This window comes from Mesoplodon mirus (assembly GCF_964341445.2).
Source record: "Mesoplodon mirus genome assembly, chromosome: 1".
Lineage (NCBI taxonomy): Eukaryota > Metazoa > Chordata > Mammalia > Artiodactyla > Ziphiidae > Mesoplodon > Mesoplodon mirus.
In genome coordinates, this window is record NC_138976.1 from 35,507,756 (window position 1) to 35,528,728 (window position 20,973).

Below are 20,973 nucleotides of genomic sequence, written 5' to 3' on the forward strand. Positions count from 1 at the left end.
ACTTGAGTTCTTCCCATTGGATCACCTTACCACTCATAAATAAATGGAGAATAAAAGAAGGGTCTAAAAACCATGGCAGCAAACTGGTGAGCAGCAGTCAGCCACCAGATCAAAGGGGGCCTCGGGAGGGTAAACAGGATGAACAGAGGCTATGCAAGTGAATGGTGGCCCCCCCCACTTCTTTTTTTGTTGCTGGTTCTCAGACTTTATCCTGTTTCCATAATCAGTATAACTTGTTGGTTTTCAGCCACAGTGCTTGCTCCTGGGATTCCACAACCCAGCAGAGAGATTCCTCAGAAATGAGATCTGAAGTGGTGGTCGGGTTCCCTTGGCATTAAGCAAAGGGAAGGAGCACATTTCTTTGTGCAAAGCGAAGTACCCTCCGTGACTCCCCGTGGCCTTACTGCTGGCTGATGTTTATCATGCGTCCCCTTGCAGAGGTTCCTTCCTGGCATTCAGAGCCACAAAAGCAGTGGCCAGAAGCAGGTGGCCGGCCCTTAGCTGCCCTCATATCCAGGCTGCCCAAAGTTGTGGTCCAGCAGAGCTGGCCCGGGGCCAGACTGTGAAAAGCACAGAGCTGTGGGCAAAAGAGGGGTCATATCACGTACTCTCCCTGTTTCTGGCTAAAGCACAGGACTAGAGCAGAATCAGAACCAGGTCAGGGTCAGGTCCTCAGTGTCAAGGGCAAGTTTCTCTTGGTTTAAACCACAAACGCAACACTGTCTGCAACCAGGCTCAGAATCCCATGTAGTCAGTGGCATCAGTTTGCTGCATGAGGTGGGGTCAGAAGATTTGAGTGGGTCTGGCTTGAGCTTTTCAAAGTGCTCCTTGGCTGCCCGCCGTGCCCTGCTCTTCATCAGGCCAGTGTCCCCAGCCCATGTCCTGATCCAGAATCTCCACTTAGTCCTGGCAGAGCAGGACACTCAGGTCAATCATCTGGACTTACCTGGGGTCCTCTCTTCCTGCCCGAGCAAGTCAGAGTGAATTGGATCAGAGGTCTGTTTGCTGCACAGTCTGCCTTCACATAGGACTTTGTGCTTTTGAAGAAATTTAAGAAAGGCTGTTCTTGAGTTTTCAGAGTGACTGGCAGTTCATAGTGACACTGATATGCATGATATGATGAGACCTGTTGTATGGATGGAAGTCTAAACCTTCTAGAGCCTTCCACTGGTTCCCTTGCAATCCATAGGTACTGATTCAATACGATCAGACCTCTTTCCTGTTGGTAAGTGGTAGATCCTTTTGTTGAGTTTTCTTACAGCTCACCAGGTATTTCATGGAAAGAGAACCTTTGGTTGTTGGGTTTTCCTTTCTTCTTCAGAATTGTGAGTGTTGTCTTGGGGAAGCGAAGCCTTGCTGTATAACACCTCTTGCCTTTGAGCAGAGAAGAGCTTGGTGGGTGAACTGTAAGAGGACCTGGCTCCATGCTAAGTCCTCGTGCTGATCTCAGATGCTCAGGCCTGGCCTGAGGGCTGGGAACTGGGTGACGGGGAGTGAGGTAGGGAGGATCCCAAGGCAGAAATGGCACTTGGGCCCAGGGTTTAGGATTGCCTTGCAGAGTTATCATGCGTCCCCACCCTCCCAGTGCTCAATTGAAACATTAATGAGATGTGTGCTTTTGCTTACAGAGGACTAGATTTAGCAAACCCCAAATACTGTCTTTAAAACTCGACTCAAACCTTTAAAATAACTACTAGAATAAAAAATTGATTCAAATGTGTCCACCTGTCTGTCTTATAGGTGGATGGGGAGGCATCTAAGTTGACTCCACTGCACAATTAAATTGAATGGAGCAAAAAAAAAAAAAAAAAAAAGACTTGTTGAGAATAATAAATCAAGTCAGCCTCCAATTCTTGTTCTCTGCTTGACTAATCAGAGCTTGGAAAACGTTTTAATGGGGTTTTCCTATGACATATCCTGTCTGTGACATAGTTCATGAAATTCTGTGACATTTGACTCCCAAAGAGGAATTTGGTTACTCACAGAGTGTTTCACAACATTTCTGGGAATAGGCAGCTCATGGAAGGAAAATATTCGTCTATAACAGTGAGTCAATTACATATCTTTGATGAAAAAGGAAGATTGTGTCATCTCACAATTGTGTAGCATGGTCGGCTCCTAAAAGTATGATATATTACAGCAAGAAAGCACAACTTCCTTGAGGGAAGGTCATGTTTGAAACACTTGTCCATCATGGCTGAGTAAAGGATTCCCTACTCACCATGGAGATGGAAATTGGAGATTGAGAGGTTTTACAAATACCTAACAAGTAGACAAGATGGTCTTTTTTAAGTCTGTGTATTTAAAGCTCAAATTTGTAACATTTATTGACGCATGATTACTTTCAAAGATTAGTTTTCCAATTATAAAAGTAATACATGCTCAATAATACATATCTTTATAAAATAAAAGTTAAACGTTCCATGTCAGCTTTTCTTTCTGCCTTTAGCATTGAGTTCCCCCATTCTCCAGGGTTAACCAGTTAATATATTAATGTGATCCTTGGCTTTGAGACAGTGATTTAATCTTCTGTAATCTCTCATGGTGCCATATTTCCTTTTAGTTCTTGCCCATCTCACTTTTTATATTTTTATGTACTTAATTTTTTTCACAAGTTAATACATGCACATGGTTGAAAATTCAAAAGGTGTAGAAAGGAACACAGTGAAGAGAAGTTTATTTACTACCTCATATGTCCAGTCCACCCCATTCCAGAGAAAACCATTGTTATCAGTTTCACATTTATCCTTTCAGGCATAGTCTATGGATATTATGTGTGTGTGTGTGTGTATATATATATATATATATATATATATATATATATATATATACACATTACACACACATATAAACGCACATATATACAATATATATTACATACACATTATACACACCTAGAAACTAATAAAAAATTATGTATATAAGACTATATATTCACATTCTTTTTTTGTTAACAACTAAAGTAGCATGGTGTATATACTGTCCTGTACCACTTGTCACTTAACAGTAGATCTTTGAGATTGTCCTATACCAGTTCTCACAGAGCTGGGAGCTGTACTATCCTCTTAAAGGTTGCATATACTATTCCATTTTATGAATAGTCCAGTCCACTAATAGGTTATTTGTAGTCTTTTATTATTGCAAGCAATGTGGCACTAGAGACCTTTCGATATAGGTCATTTTATACACATGCCACTATACCCGAGAATAAATTCTTGGAAGTAGAATTACTGGGTCAAAGACATTGCATATTTTAAAATTGGATACATATGCCTAATTGCCTTGCGACTTCATGGAGTTGGATAAGGGTACCTCTTTCCTCCCATTCTGATAACTAATTTTCTTGGTGGAAAACTTATCTCATAATTTAGTTTTGCTTTTCTTTTATATGAGTGGGATTGGGAATCTTTTTGTATGTCTAATAATAATTTATATACTTTTTTGTGTGTCAACTGTTTTCCATGTCTTTTGTCCATTTTTGTGTTTGGTTTGTTGGTCTTTTTCCTACTGGTTTGTAAGAGTTCTATACATATCATGACTATTAACCTTTGTGATATGAGTTACAAATATATTCTGTTTATTTCTATTTTAGCCACCATTCACTGAGTCCTTTTACTGTAGGACAAATCCCCCTACTGGTCATTGTACTTCACGTCAGCTCCTTAAGGCAGTAGTAGTTTTATATCATTTTTACAGAGAGAGAGAGGTCCAGGTGTGTTGGATACCAAAGCCCATTCTTTTTTTTTTTTTTTGCAGTACGCGGGCCTCTCACTGCCGTGGCCTCTCCCATTGCGGAGCACAACAGGCTCCGGACGCGCAGGCTCAGCGGCCATGGCTCACGGGCCCAGCCGCTCCGCAGCACGTGGGATCTTCCCAGACCAGGGCACGAACCCGTGTCCCCTGCATCGGCAGGTGGACTCTCAACCACTGCGCCACCAGGGAAGCCCCCAACGCCCATTCTTAACCAGAACTCTGTACCCCTGTATACACAATATATTAACATAGCATCATTCCAGGTTGCCATGCAATTTTGAAAATATGCTCTCTAAAGGTTGCATAGCATTCCATCAGTTCAGCAAATTGCAGTTTTCAGGTGCTGATTTTTATGACTGCACATTTTCATTGCCTGCAGGTTTTTACTGTTCTAGACAAGATTGCAATCGGTGCATTTCTTAAAGCTTTGTGTCCATGAAGCACCATAATGGCACCAATATTCCTGCGGAAGATAAGGGTATAGTGTCTGAGGTAGCAAGCAGAGGGACCTTTTGAGTCTATGATCCTCGATGGAAGGACCCACAACAGACTCAGAGTGGAAATGGGGTGCGTGTCAGGCTCTGCATCGGGGCCCTGTATTAGCAATCAGACCCTTTCCCTTACAAGGTCACCACCAGCTTCATCTGGTTCTGGAATGAAGCATACCATATATTACGATTCCAGATCCTCCTCCCTTCTAAAGCCTTCTTTTTGAGCAGTATCAGAGGCAGAGGGTACACTGGGAGACTGCAGGGTGCAATGAGAAGGGAAGGGCTTGGAAGTTGGTGAACAATTTCTTTTTCTGTAGAATAATGTTTCTTACAGGAATAAATGCGATCGTGGTGTGTGACATAGCTGGGTGGTCCAAACATCCTCATGTGTTCTTCCCATCCCTGCTCTTTGGCTTTCAGGGTCCTGAGCACCTGGGAGGTGCTGCTGAGTCTAGATTTTCTACAGCCTTTTAAGGGAAGTCACTATTCTCTTCCCTTCTCATCCATTTTCCCTCAATAAATTAAGGGCTGGTTATGTCTTAGTTTCCCACACTTCACTCCAATTAGAGATTCTTTCAGGTAAACAAGCTCCTATTTTATTTTATCATTTAAAAAAAAATTTTTTTTTTTTTTTTTTTGCGGTATGCGGGCCTCTCACTGTTGTGGCCTCTCCCGTTGTGGAGCACAGGCTCCGGACGCGCAGGCCCAGCGGCCATGGCTCACGGGCCCAGCCGCTCCGCGGCATGTGCCCCGGACCGGGGCACAAACCCGCGTCCCCTGCATCGGTAGGCGGACTCTCAACCACTGCGCCACCAGGGAAGCCCTGGGTAGGACCATTTTTGAAGGCAGTCCCTCCACCTTGCCTGCTTGCATCTAGTTCCTTGTGATCTCAGCAGATCCATTTTGGAACATTCTATCACGCTAATGGTACATAAATGGGATGGCTCCATTTAGCACAATAAACTCCTTCAACTAAAGAGATAAAGTTCTGACAAGGGGAATGTCTAAGACGGAGCGGAGTTCCTTCCCGGAACCCTTGAAATCTCTCTTGGCAAAAGCATCAAGCAGTTTCAAAGGAAGCAGCTGTCCCCATTTGCTGGCTGGCTTTTTCTCGACTCTGCCCGTGTCGTTACCAGACTCAGAACTACCCTAGACTTCACCTCTGCCCAAGGTTCATGCTAACATCACAGAACGACAGAGGTCAGGAGCAGAAAGGAGGTGCATTTGGGGGGTTCACCTAGTTTGGCTCTCTTATTTTACAGACCAGAAAACTAAGACCCAGAAAAAAAAAGCCTGGCCTTCCCAGGGTCATGGAGAAGCAGGCACATGGTTTCACAGACAGTCTGTTGCTGCCTGGATTTGCTTTAAAAATTTTTCCCTTTTGATCCTTTGCATACTTCCTGGATCTGCTGTGTCCTGAACTAACCAGGATGCCTTCCAGGGGCAGAGCCCTGCCCTGTGGGTGGGATTCCTGGCTTCCAGCCAGACCTCTGTTCCTGACCAGCTGTGTGACCCTGAAGAGGCTCCTTAGGCTGGGGCCCACCCCTCGGTGGCATGGGTGAGAATCCCCACCTTGCAGCTGGCGAAGGGAGCACAGAGAGAAGGTATTTGAGGGTGTGTGACCCAGACTGGCCCCCAGGAGGTGGGCAGTGGACCTTCACTGAGGGATGATCATAGTAGCATGGATGACCTTCCCACCCCAGCTGCTAGGTCCTCACAAACTGCACTTTGCTTCCCAGCCAAGCAAGTTTCCAAATGACTTCCTTTCTCCCAGTGCAAGGCACCCTCAGAAACTAAAGCAGATCAGGCTACAGCAGCCAGAGAATTAAACTGGCAGTAGACAGTTGTTTTCGTAAACTCCAAAAAACCACCCCAAGCTCAGAGCCAGGAGGGAGGAGGATGGATTCGCAGCCTCGACGTATAGGTGCTGCTGCATTCCGCTCTGCTCCTGCCCGTAGGGAGACCCCCCCCACCGCCAGCCAATGCGGGTGGCTCAGTTCGTGCTTTTGCAGCCCCCGTCTAGCTTACCAGTTGAATTTCTCCCCCTGCCTCTGAGGATAAACCACTGTTCTGGAGCAAGTCACTGTGACTTTGCCACAGAGCGTTTTTCCTAATTCCATCATATTTTTGCAGCCGGAGGGAGGGGGGCGTGTGTGTACGAATAGGAGTGATGAGTATGCATGTGTGTGTGTGCACATGTGTGTCCGTGTGTATGTGTGAGCGTGTGTATTGGTTTGCTAGGCCTGCCGTGGCAGCGTCCCACAAAATGGGTGGCTTAAGCAACAGAAATTTATTGTCACACGGTTTGGAAGCAAGACGTGTCAAACCAGGGTGTCGTCGGTGGAGTTGGCTCCGTCCGAGGGCCGTAGGAAGGGACGTTCCAGCCCCTCTTCTTGGCTGATGGACCCTTGACTTCTCTCTTGGCCTTTTCACGTTCCTTCTAGGTACGCCTCTGTATCTAAATTTCCTCTTTTTTTTTTTTTTTTTTTGCTGTACGCGGGCCTCTCACTGTTGTGGCCTCTCCCGTTGTGGAGCACAGGCCCCAGATGCGCAGGCTCAGCGGCCGTGACCCATGGGCCCAGCCACTCCGCGGCATGTGGGATCTTCCCGGACCGGGGCACGAACCCGTGTCCTCTGCATCGGCAGGTGGACTCTCAACCACTGCGCGACCAGGGAAGCCCCCTAAATCTCTTCTTTTTATAAGGACATTAGTCACATTGGATTAGGACCCACCTGAATGACATCACTTGACTTGATGACCTCTGTAGAGACCTTATCTTCAAACAGGGTCACCTTTTGAGGTACTGTGTGTTAGGACTTCAACTTATGAAGTTGGGGTGGGGGGACCCAACTCACCTCATAACAATGTGCACGTATGTATAGGTGTGTGTGTGCGTGTATGTGTAGTAAACCGTGACACCTCAGACTCCAGTCAGAAGTGTGCCTATTGCTTAGATAATAGTACTCTAATAAGAGCACCTACAATTTCCTCTTTTGCGAACAGCGCAGATTTAAAACAAGTTTTTACATACCTCCTCATGGGGGCAGAGGGGCAGGTGTGATTATGTAGCAGGTCCTGGGTACCACTCTTGCCGCTTGGCTTGAAAGTACCTCTTCATGGAGGGCCCTGCTCGTTTTATCATACCTGAGCAGAGCAATGCCACCCTGGGTGTGTGATTTCCCCTCCTCATTTTACTTTAGACCGTTAAGTAGTATCTTGAAATGCCTTTGGCCCTACAGCAGAACATTCCGATTATTCCAAAGGGTGGCGTAACTTAAGAGTTTCCGTAGCATAATGCTCCCTGGTGACTTGGTATCACCCAGTCACTGAGAAACTCCTGGATATTTCTAAATAAATTTCAGCTCAGTAAAAATGCCTCTTGGATGTTGTAAATAGTTGTAAAGTATAGTATACATTTAACTTCCTTTTCAAAAGAGCCTGCCTGGGCTCCATCCACTCTGATGACTCCTTCCCAGACTTGTGTTTCCGGGGGAGTCACAGGGGGTCTGCGATGCTGGGCTGCCACCGTCTTTGAGCTGCTCGCCTGCTTCACCAGGATAAACTGGTCCCAAATAGATTGCCCCACAGGACCACGGTTGGCATTTGTCCTCCTCTTTCTATTCAGTTTACTGTGAATCTCAGTTCTCTTTGTCCTTTCTAAAATCTTACTGAAGAAAATGAGTTCTGCATGGCCCTGGAATTCTGATTGGCTTTCCATTCAGCCAAAATCCTAAATTATGCCCCAGACTTTCCAGGTCAACCCAGAGTTCCGGGGGATCAGGTGGGTGGAGGCTCGTCCACCTTGGAGCAGCTCTGGGAACCAGTCATTAACACTAAGGCTCATTAACATGAGCCTTAGTGTGTGGTGCTGGGGGTCTGAGTCTATGGCGAAAGAGTGAGGGATATATTTGTGGCATTTATGTCTCCCCAGGGCACATGTGGGTCTGTTTTCTTTGTGGCAGAAGATACTAGTTAGCCCTGAGAGAGGAAAAACCACTTCCCCCAGAGATTCCTTGAAATTAGAGCACTCATCCCTGTCTTCAAATTCTGTCCCACTTCAGCGTGGGACACAATGTAACCATTTAAAATATATCTGACCACCACCATCAAAGGACATAAAAAGTGCTTGTGAGATAATGTGAAGTGAAAAAAAGTTGGCTACAAATTGCATATAGTGTGGTCTCAACTCTATTAAATTACATGTTTCCAAAAAGGAGACTGCATGAATGCAGTAAACCATTAACTGCTTTCCTCTGTGTGGAGTGAGGATGAGTAACTTTTATTTTCCAAATTTTCTACAGTGAGCATTTATTATTTTACACACACATATAGAAGCTGTCCTAAAAAGTTCATTTAACTGGATGAAGTCCATTTAACTGGATCTTTGGGGTCCGTCAGGTTTTTCTTGCTGCCTTTAGCATCACCAGGATATTAATTCCCTACCTGCCCAAGGCCCACCTCTGACTTTCCAAGAAGGCAGCCCTAACTGGTTCATCTCAGCACCACTAAGCTCCCACCTGCCCATGCAGCCCTGGGCGCCAGGCGTGAACGAGAGCTGCTTCTGGCTGACCGGCTGCTGCCCTCCAGGCTCGGGCCAGCTAGGGAGGGGCCAGGTCTCTCTGAAGGGGGTTAAAGTCCTTCTTTATGCGAATGGCCTTTGAGGGAGCAGAAGAAGGAGGGTCAGCTGTGACTTCACAGTCTTCTGCAGGAGGCTCAGAAGGAATTTGTCCAGCTTGAGCCGGGGCACAGGATACTGCCTGGAAAAAGAGGCGATTCTGACCAGGGACATGTGAAGTGGGCACTCCGGGCAGGGTAAGCCGAGTCTGCTGACCTAGCTTACGGTCCTTTGCTTTCTAATCTGGAAGGAGAGGGTTCCCTTGTGAGGCCAGAGTCTTTGTGGAGGAGGGACTCAGAGTGGGGACTTCGGGGCTACACTGTGGACGCCTTTCCTGCTGGAGAGAGAGTGGGCAGCTGGGCTCAGACTGGAGACTTGCTTCTCTTCTTGCTAATCTTGTCAGACTCCCAGCTTTCATGCTAAAGGGCAGAGCGGGAGCTCCCCACCACACATACACTGCAGGCAAAGATGCAAAGATGCACACATCATCTTTGCCAGATAATGCTTTGAAGGTGGTGCATGAGTGTGTGTGTGTGTCTGTGTGTGTCTGTGTCCTTTTCCGCAGCAGAACCAAGTGACGTAGCTGTTCTGATGACGGGTTTTCTTATTATCACCTTGTATGTAGTTAATCTACAAGGCCTTGTTGTAGAACTTGCCACGTTCACAGAGTGGCCTGGGGCTTCTGGGGGAACGTGTATGCCTGTCTCCTGTGGGACCCAGGGCCATGGGAAGAGAAGCTCGTCAGCTCTGTTCCTAAGTACAGACTCATCTGTGGACAAAGAGTTAATCTCAGAAGCCTCTGGCACGGTCTTCTCTTTGCTCCTGGCTCTGCCTCCACATAGTGGATTTTCCCCGGGTCCACGGTGGAGCCCAGCTTTTGCTCTGTGCCGTTACTGGTTGTCCGGGCATGAATCCAAGATCCCGAACTATTTTAAAACCGAGAAGGACACAGCTAAGTTATAAAGAACTGAAGCCAGGCTTGCTTTTGCTTTCAGCAGAATCAGTTACCCCAGAAATTTCAGGCTGTGGGAGCCAGAGTTCCCTCTGTGGCCTTGACCTTGGTTTATTCTGGAGGTGGGGACTGTCCTGTAAAATAGTTTCACAGTGAAAAGGGCCTTTGGTGGGAAGAGCATCTTAGGACTCCTTGATAGAGCATGGGGTGTACTGCATCGAGGAAGAAGCGAAACTTGCCTTTCTTGGAGCTGAAATGAGGCATCTCTCCTCATCTAGGGGAAACGCTGAAATCTCCCAGGGGTTCTCAGTCCCTTTGGTAGGGAACGGATCTCCAAGTGACTGAAAGAAACAAGCTTTTAACCAGTGGCTGCAGAAAAGGCAGCAGCTTCCTTCCTCACCTCCTCCCATCACACCTCCATCACACACACCCTCTTTAGTTTCTTTCAGAGAGAGCCTAATCTGTAAATGTGTTCATCAAACCACACCTTAACAGTTTCCACATGTGCAACGCCTCACATCTGAGCCACTGACTTTTCAGTGGATGCTATTAATAAGGCAGGCTGTGGTGCTGGGGAGACTCCCTTATGTTACAAAGGGACCACTTCTTCACCAGGATCGTGAGTGAGTCAAGACATAGGCCAGCCTTGTTTCCAGTGGGAGGGGTTTCCAGAAGTGTTTTCACCCCATCGTCAGCAAGCCTGTACCTGAGGCCTAAGCCAGAGAGAATGGCAGGAGGGTGATTGCTGTGTTGACCAATACCATAGAAGCTCTCAGAAAGAAGGGCTGGGTCTGTAAGAAGAACAGGAAGGCCTTTTTAAACTTTTTTTTTTAATAATCTTTTTTTAAAATTTATTTATTTTATTTTTGGCTGCGTTGGGTCTTCATTGCTGCACGCGGGCTTTCTCTAGTTGAGGCGAGCGGGGGCTACTCTTCACTGTGGTGCGTGGGCTTCTCATTGCGGTGGCTTCTCTTGTTGTGAACCACGGGCTCTAGGTGTGTGGGCTTCAGTAGTTGTGGCTCACAGGCTCAGTAGTTGTGGCACACGGGCTTAGTTGCTCCGCGGCATGTGGGATCTTCCCAGACCGGGGCACGAACCCGTGTCCCCTGCATTGGCAGGCGGACTCCCAGCCACTGCGCCACCAGGGAAGCCCAGGAAGCTCTTTTTAGAGCCGTCTGAGACACATTTAGTGGTAATGGCTTCAGGGCAGGAGGAAGGAAACCCCAGAGATGCTGTTAGTGTTACCCCCCTTTATTGAGGGTCATGTCATTACCCCTGAGCCCGTCTGGTCTAATTTTAGCTTTAACTACCCCAGAGTGCTGGGGGTTTTAGGTCTGCTTCTCATCAGCCAGGAAGGGTCTCTGGCCTCCTTGGGGAGTGGCCCACCTCCCGGCTTCCCACGATCAACACCAGCCTTTGGTTCTACAGGCCGGAAGAAGCTCTGCTGGGGAGTGGGAAGGAAATTCTGCCTGGGACTGGAATGCGGCCCAGGTTATCACTGGGGTCACTCCCCTCCACTTCCTGGCCCAGAGGCCCGAAGCCCAACAAAGGAAGCAAGCCATCCTCAGACATTCCCACTCTGTGCCTTCACAGGGGTGGGTGGAGGGACCACTCAGAGTCCCAGCGGCTTCTCTAGTTGTGGGCGGGGGGGGGGGGGGAGCCACAGGCCAGCTGCTGAGGAACGCTGGTGCTCCCAGCCTCCTTCATACAGTCTTTTCAGCCTACACCATCTGCCACCCTGAACAGGGTGGGAAATTTCTTTCCAGTTACTGTCGTAGCAGTCTGTCTGCCTGTGCTCTGTGCTATCTTTATGTGAATCTGTCTTCTCTCTTTCCAAGGCTGTAAGTTCCTTGCTGCAGTGTGGGGACCACCCCAGAGTCCTAGGGACCTCCCAGGGCCCCGGCACAGGGCTTGTCACTCTACAGGTTCTCAGGACACGCCTCTCCTTGCAGGAATGCACTTTGACCTTTTCAGCCTCTGTGCTCCCTTTCCGCACTCCTCGGGTTCACTTGGTCTGAGGAGTCCGTCTCGCCCAGACCTCCCGACTGTGGCTTTACCCTGTCCCTCCAAGGCTGGTGAAATTCAGCAGACCCGTGTGGGCATCTTGCAGGTGTCTAAGCATCATCCCCCTGCCAGGTTGCACCCTCTCCTCCCATCTGCCTTCATGATGGAAACTTCAGCCAGAAAGTAAAGAGAGTCCCGCACAAACCTTCCTAGAGACAGCCATGCGTGGCCTGTGGAACGCAGCAGTTGTGCCCTAGAGACAGCCATACATGGCCTGTGGAACACAGCAGTTGTGCCCTAAAAACTCGACTTAGGAAAGAGAGGGAGGACAAGAAAGAAAAACAGAGATGCCCTCTGGTTTGACAGCTACAAGGACGTTTTCTTTCATAGCTGTGCCCCTGTTCCTAGGCCAAGAATGAGTTTGTATTTTTGGTGGCACTTAAAAATAACTGGATTAAAGGGTCAGGTCACCTATTACCTGGGGAAGCGCATTTCTAATTTAAATATTGTGGCTTTAGTAGGAAGTAATCTGGGTTATTCAGAGCAGAGAAACCTGCTCGTGCAGCAGGCGCCTGATGTTTGAATAATTTGGGTCACACGGTGCATTTAGGCTAGGAGACTGGGAAGTTGGTGACAGACATTGTCAAGAGCAGGGTAGGGAGGTAGGGAAGAGGCAAACAGCAGACACGTGAAGTGAGCAGAAGCTTCTACTTCTTGCTTGACCTTGTAGCGAAGGACACCTTTCTGGAGTCTTCCTGGGCCCAGCCAGACCTGCTAAGGAAAATGCATCTCCTTCAAGTTCTTTCTATGCTTGATGCACCTAGCTGCAGGCCCAGGTAGCCTGGGAAGATAGAGCACACTGCCGTCCATGACCTAAGCCAGGCAGGCGTCAGGGCCCTGATGTGTTTTCTGGGCAAATCAAACAGGCTTCTAGAATCCCACCTGTGCTGCTGACTCTGGTGGTGGGGAGGAGTTGCAGCCTTGTCCATTGCCATGACTGGGATGTGAGATTTAGTATTTTGCCTCTGGGGTGTCATCAAGAGGAAGAAGAGGACCCCCCCTTCAGAGGCCAAATTCCCAGAATGAGCAAGAGGCCAGCACCTCCATTTCTAGCTGGAGGGTCCTGCAGGTAGAGCAGAAGGTAGGAACTGAAACTACGTCTCCAGGGAGTCTGTCTCTTGTCCATTCTGAATAAGGAGGGGAAAGGGGTCCTTGACTTCTGAAGCCAAATTGTGAATCTTACTTGACTTCTGGAGATTGAGGTGTGCAGACCATCAGCCCAAAAGCCGAGTAAATGCTCTTCAGATCCATCCACCTTCTTAAGACTTCCCTTGTCGTTCTGGAAGCTTCCAGTCATTGAGAATACCTTTTGAGATACTGGGATAGAATTAGGAAGAACTGGCCTTCAAGTCCTGGCTGTGCCACTTACTAGCCAGGGGACCCTGGGAAGTCTCTCGAGTTCTCTGAAACTTTTATTCTCACCTTAATTATGCCAATTAGCAAAAGCCTCAGGGGCCCTTGGGAGTTAGAGCTAAACTCCGGGAGGAAGGCAGGCACCTGTGGAAGGTGGGATTTCTGATTAGATCCTGGCTGAACACACTTGGAGTATATACTCCGGATTAGGATGGCTGTCTTGCTCCTGGAATGTAATTTAAACTAATTTCAGACACACACAGCCATCTTATTACATTGTGTCTGCTTGAGTATTTTAAAGTAAATGGTAGACCTCCTGACCAGCTGTTAGCTATTCTGGGAAGCCAGGAGGCCGGCAGGTATTACGTGCCAGATTGTTAGGGCTCCACCTGGAGGGTTAGCTGGGGCCATCCAAGGATCTCCTACCCGCCCCTTAGCACCCTGGTTTTTCTCTGACCTTTGAAAACCCAGTTTGCTGGTTCTTTCATATCTTCCTGCTTTTTGCATTGGGGCTTAGTCTATTTCAGAAAAGACTTAAAAATCCATTTAATGAATGTGCATTTTGTCTGAATCTGGAATCAAGCTTTCCTTATCTGAAACACGGAGAAAATTCTGGTCTTTCTTATCTTCAAAGGGAGCAATAAGTATTTGTTGGTTTAAACATGACATCATTTAATGACGTCAAACTCAGACTCTTGCCAGATCCTCACAAGGTGGGGATCCCAGGCCACTTTCATTTGCCTGGTATAGTTACAGCGGCTTTGATCACATCAGGTCATCCTGCACGAAGGTAAATTCTTCCTGCTGAGACAGAACTCAGGAATTTGCTCGTTGGTTATAATTGTTCCCTAACTTTACAAAAACTCAGGAACTCTGAGGCAGGACTGTAAGTCAGCAATGCAGAGTTGTTTACCTCTGTAAGGACTTCTACCCTGATGAGGGTTCAGAGCTGCTGCTTCCTGAGGTGGATGGAACCGAGTCTCAGTAAGAATTTTCTGAATTAGTGGAAAGGAGCTGGGGCCCCACGTAACTAACAGGAAGGAGAGCCACTTTCCTGTTTATACCCTCCAGTGTGTCTAGATTTTTTTTTTTTAAGGTATTGGAAAGGAATCACCTTAGATTACACTGGGAGTCCAAACTTTGCTTGTAATTAGCCTTTTTAAAATATTTGACACATGGCACACACAACTCATCATTTCTGACTCGATAAAGTTAGTTTTCTTGACACTGCAAAAATGCACCGTCAAATGCTGTTCTCAGATATTTAAACTTTTGAATTAGGACAGTTGTTGCTAGTTCAGAAAGTATCCTTGGAAAAAGTTGATACAGTTTTTTCAGTTCTTAAAAAAAAAAGCCGTAGGGCATCAGCTCCTCCATCGTCCAACACTGGGACTGTGAAGCATCCAGGAGAAAGGGACAATGCTGACAAAGTGTTCTCTGGGATGCTGTGGAGATAGGCTCAGTTACTCCAATGTCTGTGATCAGCAACAAGACATTAACATAGGCAAGTTTTTCGCTTCACCTGACCAGACTAAGTAAACCCCAAAATAGGCTTACAGCTTCCTAGGAAGTATGGGAAATCCAGTTTTTGTTAAGAAAAAGGGTGTTGTCTCCTGGAATTTATTGTTGCCGTTAATTGCACCATGCCCTACAGAACAAGCCTCCTGCATTTTTAATGAATGAATCAATGACTAAATGATCTATAGAATTAATTATTTGCCTTCTTTTAACGTTACATTGTCCTCTTTCCTCTTATGTCAACTATTGTAAAGTGTTTTCCATTTCAGTAGAGCAATGATTTTTAACCATATTTCAATCTCAGCAGCTTCCTATTATTTTCCTATTCCACCCCCCCACAAAAAAAAAGCCGAAAGAGTTAGAAGGAAAGCTCTATTATTCCCATGAAGAATATTAGCAGAGAATCATTGGCCAAATGACGTCGGGAGTTGGGGAGTGGTTCAATAGTCTGACTTCACCATAGCAATACCGTGTCTCTTTTTGTTGGTCAGCTTATTCCATTAATAACTTTCCATGGGGTAGGCTAATTTTGACCTAGGTTTTCTTGAAGACTGAATGGCAGCCAGTGAGTTTCAGGCATTCAAATTTCCTGTAATTCTTGAGTGACATAGAAGTTACTGAAGTTACTGAATCTCCTTACCAAAAGAAAGTTTAGTTAACTTTTTTTAAAGGACAGTAGCAACATTTTTGCCATGCCTCTTTAGTTCATTCTAAAGACAAAAGAGCCACTAGCTAACAATGGTCAAAAATGAAGTAAAAACAAAATAAAGATAGCGGAAGTTAAAATATTAAGTACCAGACTTTGACAAAGACCAGATCAAGGCTGGAAGATCCTTTGAGACCAGAAGGTGCTGACAAAGAAGTAATATTCATTATTGTTGCCTATTTATAAGGAAGGAATTTATATTGCTTGATTGATTTTTAAGTCTAAAGAGGAATGTGGGAAACACAGTGAAGGAAACCCCCAGTTCATGGGTAACCTTCCAGTTCATGGATGACCATGCGAGTTTTTCAACATTCTGACAGCAATGCAGAGCACATAGCATGAACTTCCACATTTTTCTAGATATTATGAACAAATCCATAACTGTTCACTTTCCTTGAAAGGATTTTTAAATTAATCCCCTGAGAATCAACCTAAGGCGGTATTTTAATATTATGTTCTAAGCCTTTAACAATGTTTAAATTTAAGTAAAGGAAAATTATACCATATTGCAATTTTGCATTGTGTTAAGTCAGTAATACCAGGCACCCTATAGACCTGAGACTTGAAACAAAGCTGATGAAAGTGTTAGTAAAACCCTTAAGGGGAACTCAAATTAAGCTCACAACTTGCCGCTGAATTATCTGAGACAAACCAGAGTCCTTTGGTATGAAAAAAAAAATCCTAGAGTTTGAAAATTAATCTTAACTAATGCCAAATAAAGTGACATGAGATTGATAACTGATGAAAAATATGATGCATTTAAAAACATTAAGAAAATGTAATTTTTTAATTTAAACACAAAATTGAAGCTGTCACATACAAAGCATTTTAGGAACTAGATGGGAGGGACCACCATTCACTAGCTTTTCACTCCTTAACCAAGGAGCATTGTTTTGAGAACAGAACTGTGGTCAGTGGCTTTGGTTCTGTGTTTATAATGCACATGGTCAATTACAGCCATGGCAGTGTGGCACTGAAGCTCTTAAGGGGCCGTTGAAGAGATCTACTGTTTTCCAATATTTTATTTTGGAAAGATTTTTCAAAAAGTTTCCTGTCTACAGAATAATTGCATTACATCTGGCTGAGAATCATGTTTTCAAGATTTGTTCCTGCCAAACGACCTTCTTTTTATAGTTGGGGACGTACAAATAGTTCTGTTACATTTCTGCAGAAATTTGCTATGAAATTTTTTGAAAAATTCGGATACAATTGCTATATAATCTCTTCCAGTTTAGAAATTATTTGAGCAATGTCATCAGATGATCCAAATCCTAATTTACTTTAAAATATATATATTTATTTATTTTATTTATAATTTATTTAGGCTGCACTGGGTCTCAGTCACGGCACTCGGGATCTTTGTTGCGGCATGTTTAGTTGCAGCATGCGGGATCTTTAGTTGCAGCAGGCAGGCTTCTTAGTTGCAGCATGCATGTGTGATCTAGTTCCCCAACCAGGGATAGAACCCAGTCCCCCTGCATTGGGAGTGTGGAGTCTTACCCACTGGACCACCAGGGAAGTCCCCCTAATTTAATTTTAATGTAAAAATGGGACTAGCATTTATTGAAAGTTCTCTGGACACCAGGTAAACAAAATGGAATCTGTAAAATTGAGAAGGTTTAGGTACCCATTACTGCAACAAAATGAATATATAAAGGATTTTTTAGAAGAGAAACTTCTATTCAAAAGATCCTGTCATTGTGGTTTCAATTTTCCTTCCAGTTAGTTATCAGCTGATGTCTGAAGTTCATACCCATAAGCAATGTGGTCTCTAACCCTGACTTCTGTTTTTTCTCTTTTTTCCAGAAGGCTCCCGAGCTTTCCGAGGATGATATCCGGCTAAAAAACGAGAGAGACAACTGTAGTGGCAATCCCCTGGAGCCTGCCACCACCTCTCTTCCCCCAGATCACAAAAACATGGAAATTGAGGTCTCTGTTGCAGAATGTAAGAGTGTTCCCGGAATCACCTCGACTCCACATTCCATGGACCACCCCTCCCCTTTCTACTCACCCCCCCACAATGGCCTCCTCGCTGATCACCATGAATCTCTGGATAATGATGTGGCCAGAGAGATCCGATATCTAGACGAGGTGCTGGAGGCCAGCTGCTGTGATTCTGCTGTGGACGGAACCTACAACGGCACGTCTTCCCCAGAGCCTGGAGCAGCCATCTCGGTGGGCAGTCCAAGCCCACCTGCCCACACGGCCGTCCAGCCGGAACCCACCGAGAGAGTGGCTGGCAGGCAGGCTCCCCCTCCCCTGGAGCTCCATCAGAGCACCTCTGACACCATGGCAGAGGGTGAAAGAGCCAACGGCCGCCCCCCCGACCAGCCCAGAGACCTGCTGGGGAATAGCCTGCAGGTACCCGTGAGCCCCAGCTCCTCCACCAGCTCGCGATGTTCCTCCCGAGACGGCGAGTTCACGCTCACCACGCTGAAGAAGGAAGCCAAGTTTGAGCTGCGTGCCTTCCACGAGGACAAGAAGCCCTCCAAGCTCTTTGAGGACGACGAGAGTGAGAAAGAACAGTACTGCGTCAGGAAAGTGAGGCCTTCAGAAGAGATGCTGGAGCTGGAAAAGGAGAGGCGAGAACTCATCCGGAATCAGGCTGTGAAAAAGAATCCTGGCATCGCCGCCAAATGGTGGAACCCTCCGCAGGAAAAGACCATCGAGGAGCAGCTGAACGAGGAACATCTGGAGTCGCACAAGAAGTACAAGGAGCGCAAGGAGAGGAGGGCGCAGCAAGAGCAGCTGCTGATACGGCAGCAGCCGGCCGCCCCGCAGCTCTGCACAGCCCCCGCGTCCTCTCGAGAACGTTCCAGCGTGACTGACAGCGCAAAGGAGGACATCGTCACGGAGCAGATAGACTTCTCTGCAGCTCGCAAACAGTTCCAGCTGATGGAGAATTCCAGGCAAACAGTGGCCAAGGGCCAGAGTACACCCAGGCTCTTCTCCATCAAGCCCTTCTACAGACCTCTGGGGCCAGTCAACTCAGACAAGACACTGACCATCTCGAGACCAGCTTCTGTCGGGGGACCTCCCGAAGACTCCTCAGCAGCCAAGGGACAGAAAGCCCACTGTGCCCTGGAGAACCAGTCTTCTGGAGGAGGGGGCCAGGGCAGCACAGTTCCTCAGGGGAAGGAAGGGCCGTACAGTGAGCCCTCCAAACGCGGGCCCTTATCCAAACTGTGGGCAGAGGACGACGAGTTTACAAGTGCCCGGGCTGTCCTCACCGTGGTCAAGGATGACGAACCTGGGATTTTGGATCAGTTTTCAAGGTCAGTCAACGTCTCTTTGACTCCAGAGGAACTTGACTCCGGCTTGGATGAGCTGTCGGTGAGGTCCCAGGATACCGCTGTCCTGGAGACCCTGTCCAATGACTTCAGCATGGACAACATCAGTGACAGTGGGGCCTCCAATGAGACAACCAATGCCCTCCAGGAAAACTTGCTGGCTGATTTTTCTCTGCCCCAGACTCCCCAAACTGACAACCCCTCAGAGGGCCGAGGAGAAGGTGTCTCCAAGTCATTCAGTGATCATGGTTTCTATTCCCCTTCGTCCACCCTGGGAGACTCTCCGTCGGTTGATGACCCCTTGGAATATCAGGCTGGTCTTCTGGTGCAGAATGCCATCCAACAAGCCATAGCCGAGCAAGTGGACAGAGCTGTGTCTGAAACCAACAAGGGTGGAGCAGAACAGCAGGGACCTCAAGCAAGTCTGGAGGAAGCTGGAACTGGGGCTTCCAGCTCAGAGAAGCCTCAGAGCATGTTTGAACCACCTCAGGTGTCCTCCCCTGTTCAAGAGAAAAGGGATGTATTGCCAAAGATTCTGCCTACTGAAGACAGGGCGCTCAGGGAAAGAGGGCCCTCCCAGCCACTGCCGGCAGTGCAGACCAGTGGCCCAATAAACATGGAGGAGACCAGACTGGAAGGGAGCTACTTCAGCAAGTACTCAGAGGCAGCTGAGCTGAGAAGCACAGCCTCACTCCTGGCCACTCAAGAGTCCGATGTGATGGTTGGGCCCTTCAAGCTGAGGTCCAGGAAGCAGCGGACTTTGTCCATGATCGAAGAAGAGATCCGAGCAGCCCAAGAAAGGGAAGAGGAGCTGAAGAGGCAGAGACAAGTCTTGCAGAGTACCCAGAGCCCCAAGGCAAAGAATGCCCCATCACTGCCCTCCCGAACATCGTGCTACAAAACTGCTCCAGGTAAGTGGAGTGCCACGGACCAGAGACAGATGCTGCAGAAATCGGTGTTGCTGATTCCAGCTTTCAGGGTTGTATATATGTGGACCCTCCTCTGTGTGTGGCTGGAATCGGTGTCAGGGGGACACTGGAACGGGGATTTCAGTGTTCGGAGACACACATTGGGAGTGTCAGAGTGTCCTCTGGAAGAACCCTGAGCTTAGACGGTATTTGCCATTTCCCAAAGGATGTAATAGCTCCTTTCTTGTCCTTCTGCTGTGGTCTTGGTTTACTGTGGAGAATTGTTCTCTCTTGGCTGAGGGAGAGGCTATGTGTGGCACAGACCCAGGGTCGGCCTTCGGGTGGACTCTGTTGATGTCAGTATCTGCAGTTAAATCAAACCTATCTGATTTGGGGATGTCTTCTCCTAACCCCTTCTGAATGCTGAGTGTCTTCCCAGCAATGACAGTTATGGGTTGGTGTTGCAGATTGACCCATAGAAGATGTTTTTGTCCATCTTCTGTATAATTGATCTTTATGGATTTGTCTTTCTTTAAGTCTTTCTTTAAGTCACCATAAAGCAATTACTTTGGAATCAAGGTGCTCTCATCTATTTGTGTCCTGTGACCCTTTTGGAGAAGTTGAGTTACTATATGTAAAGACAGTCCTCTAATCTTCTCCCATTGCCTGGACAGTCCCTATCTTGAATACTTTGTATAGATGGTTCATGTTAATTACAGTGGTAATTATTGTTGCTACTATTGTGGATAGCACTGTGACGAGTAATTTTTATTTCTCATTTGGACATGATGGCACTTGGGGAACCACACATCCTACCAAAGAGAAGAGCTGCTCAAGGTGTGGTCCAAGCTAGTTCATGACTATTCCTGATCCATGCTAAGTACAGACATAGGGAGTAAGCGTTTGAAAACTCTTGGAGAAATTTTATAGTGTCCTCAAATGAAAGTGTGGGATTTTGTATTTTTTTAATGGATGGTCCATAATAGATTGGGGAGAAAAACTGTTCCTTCACTAGAGATAATTTAAGAAGTATTGCCTTAACATATAATTACTGGCATTTATCTTGGTCCATCCAGATCTTAAGCCCATTGACACTTGGCTTCCATCAAATCTATAATAACCCAAGTTAACTCTTCCCATTATTAACTTTTAAATTTGAAATAATCTCAAAGCTAAAGGAAAGTTCCCTAGTTAAATACAAATATCTTTTTTATTCTGAATTACGAGTAAATTGCCAACATGATGCTTGATCACCCCCAATTTTGTAGAATGTCCTTCAGTTTGGGTTTGCCTGATGTTTTCACATGATTATGTTCAGGTTA

General features: G+C 46.7%; 1 protein-coding gene across 11 annotated transcripts in view; it reads left to right on the forward strand.

The window, feature by feature from the left end:
* The window catches only part of PALM2AKAP2 (PALM2 and AKAP2 fusion), a 628,408-nt gene that overhangs the window by 577,188 nt on the left and 30,247 nt on the right, over window positions 1-20,973 (forward strand). For all 11 annotated transcript variants that reach the window (XM_082627559.1, XM_082627558.1, XM_082627560.1 and 8 more), the window contains one exon: window positions 17,260-19,654. In XM_082627559.1, the coding sequence (XP_082483685.1) occupies window positions 17,260-19,654 (2,395 nt within the window). The remainder of the gene's footprint in view (window positions 1-17,259; window positions 19,655-20,973) is intronic.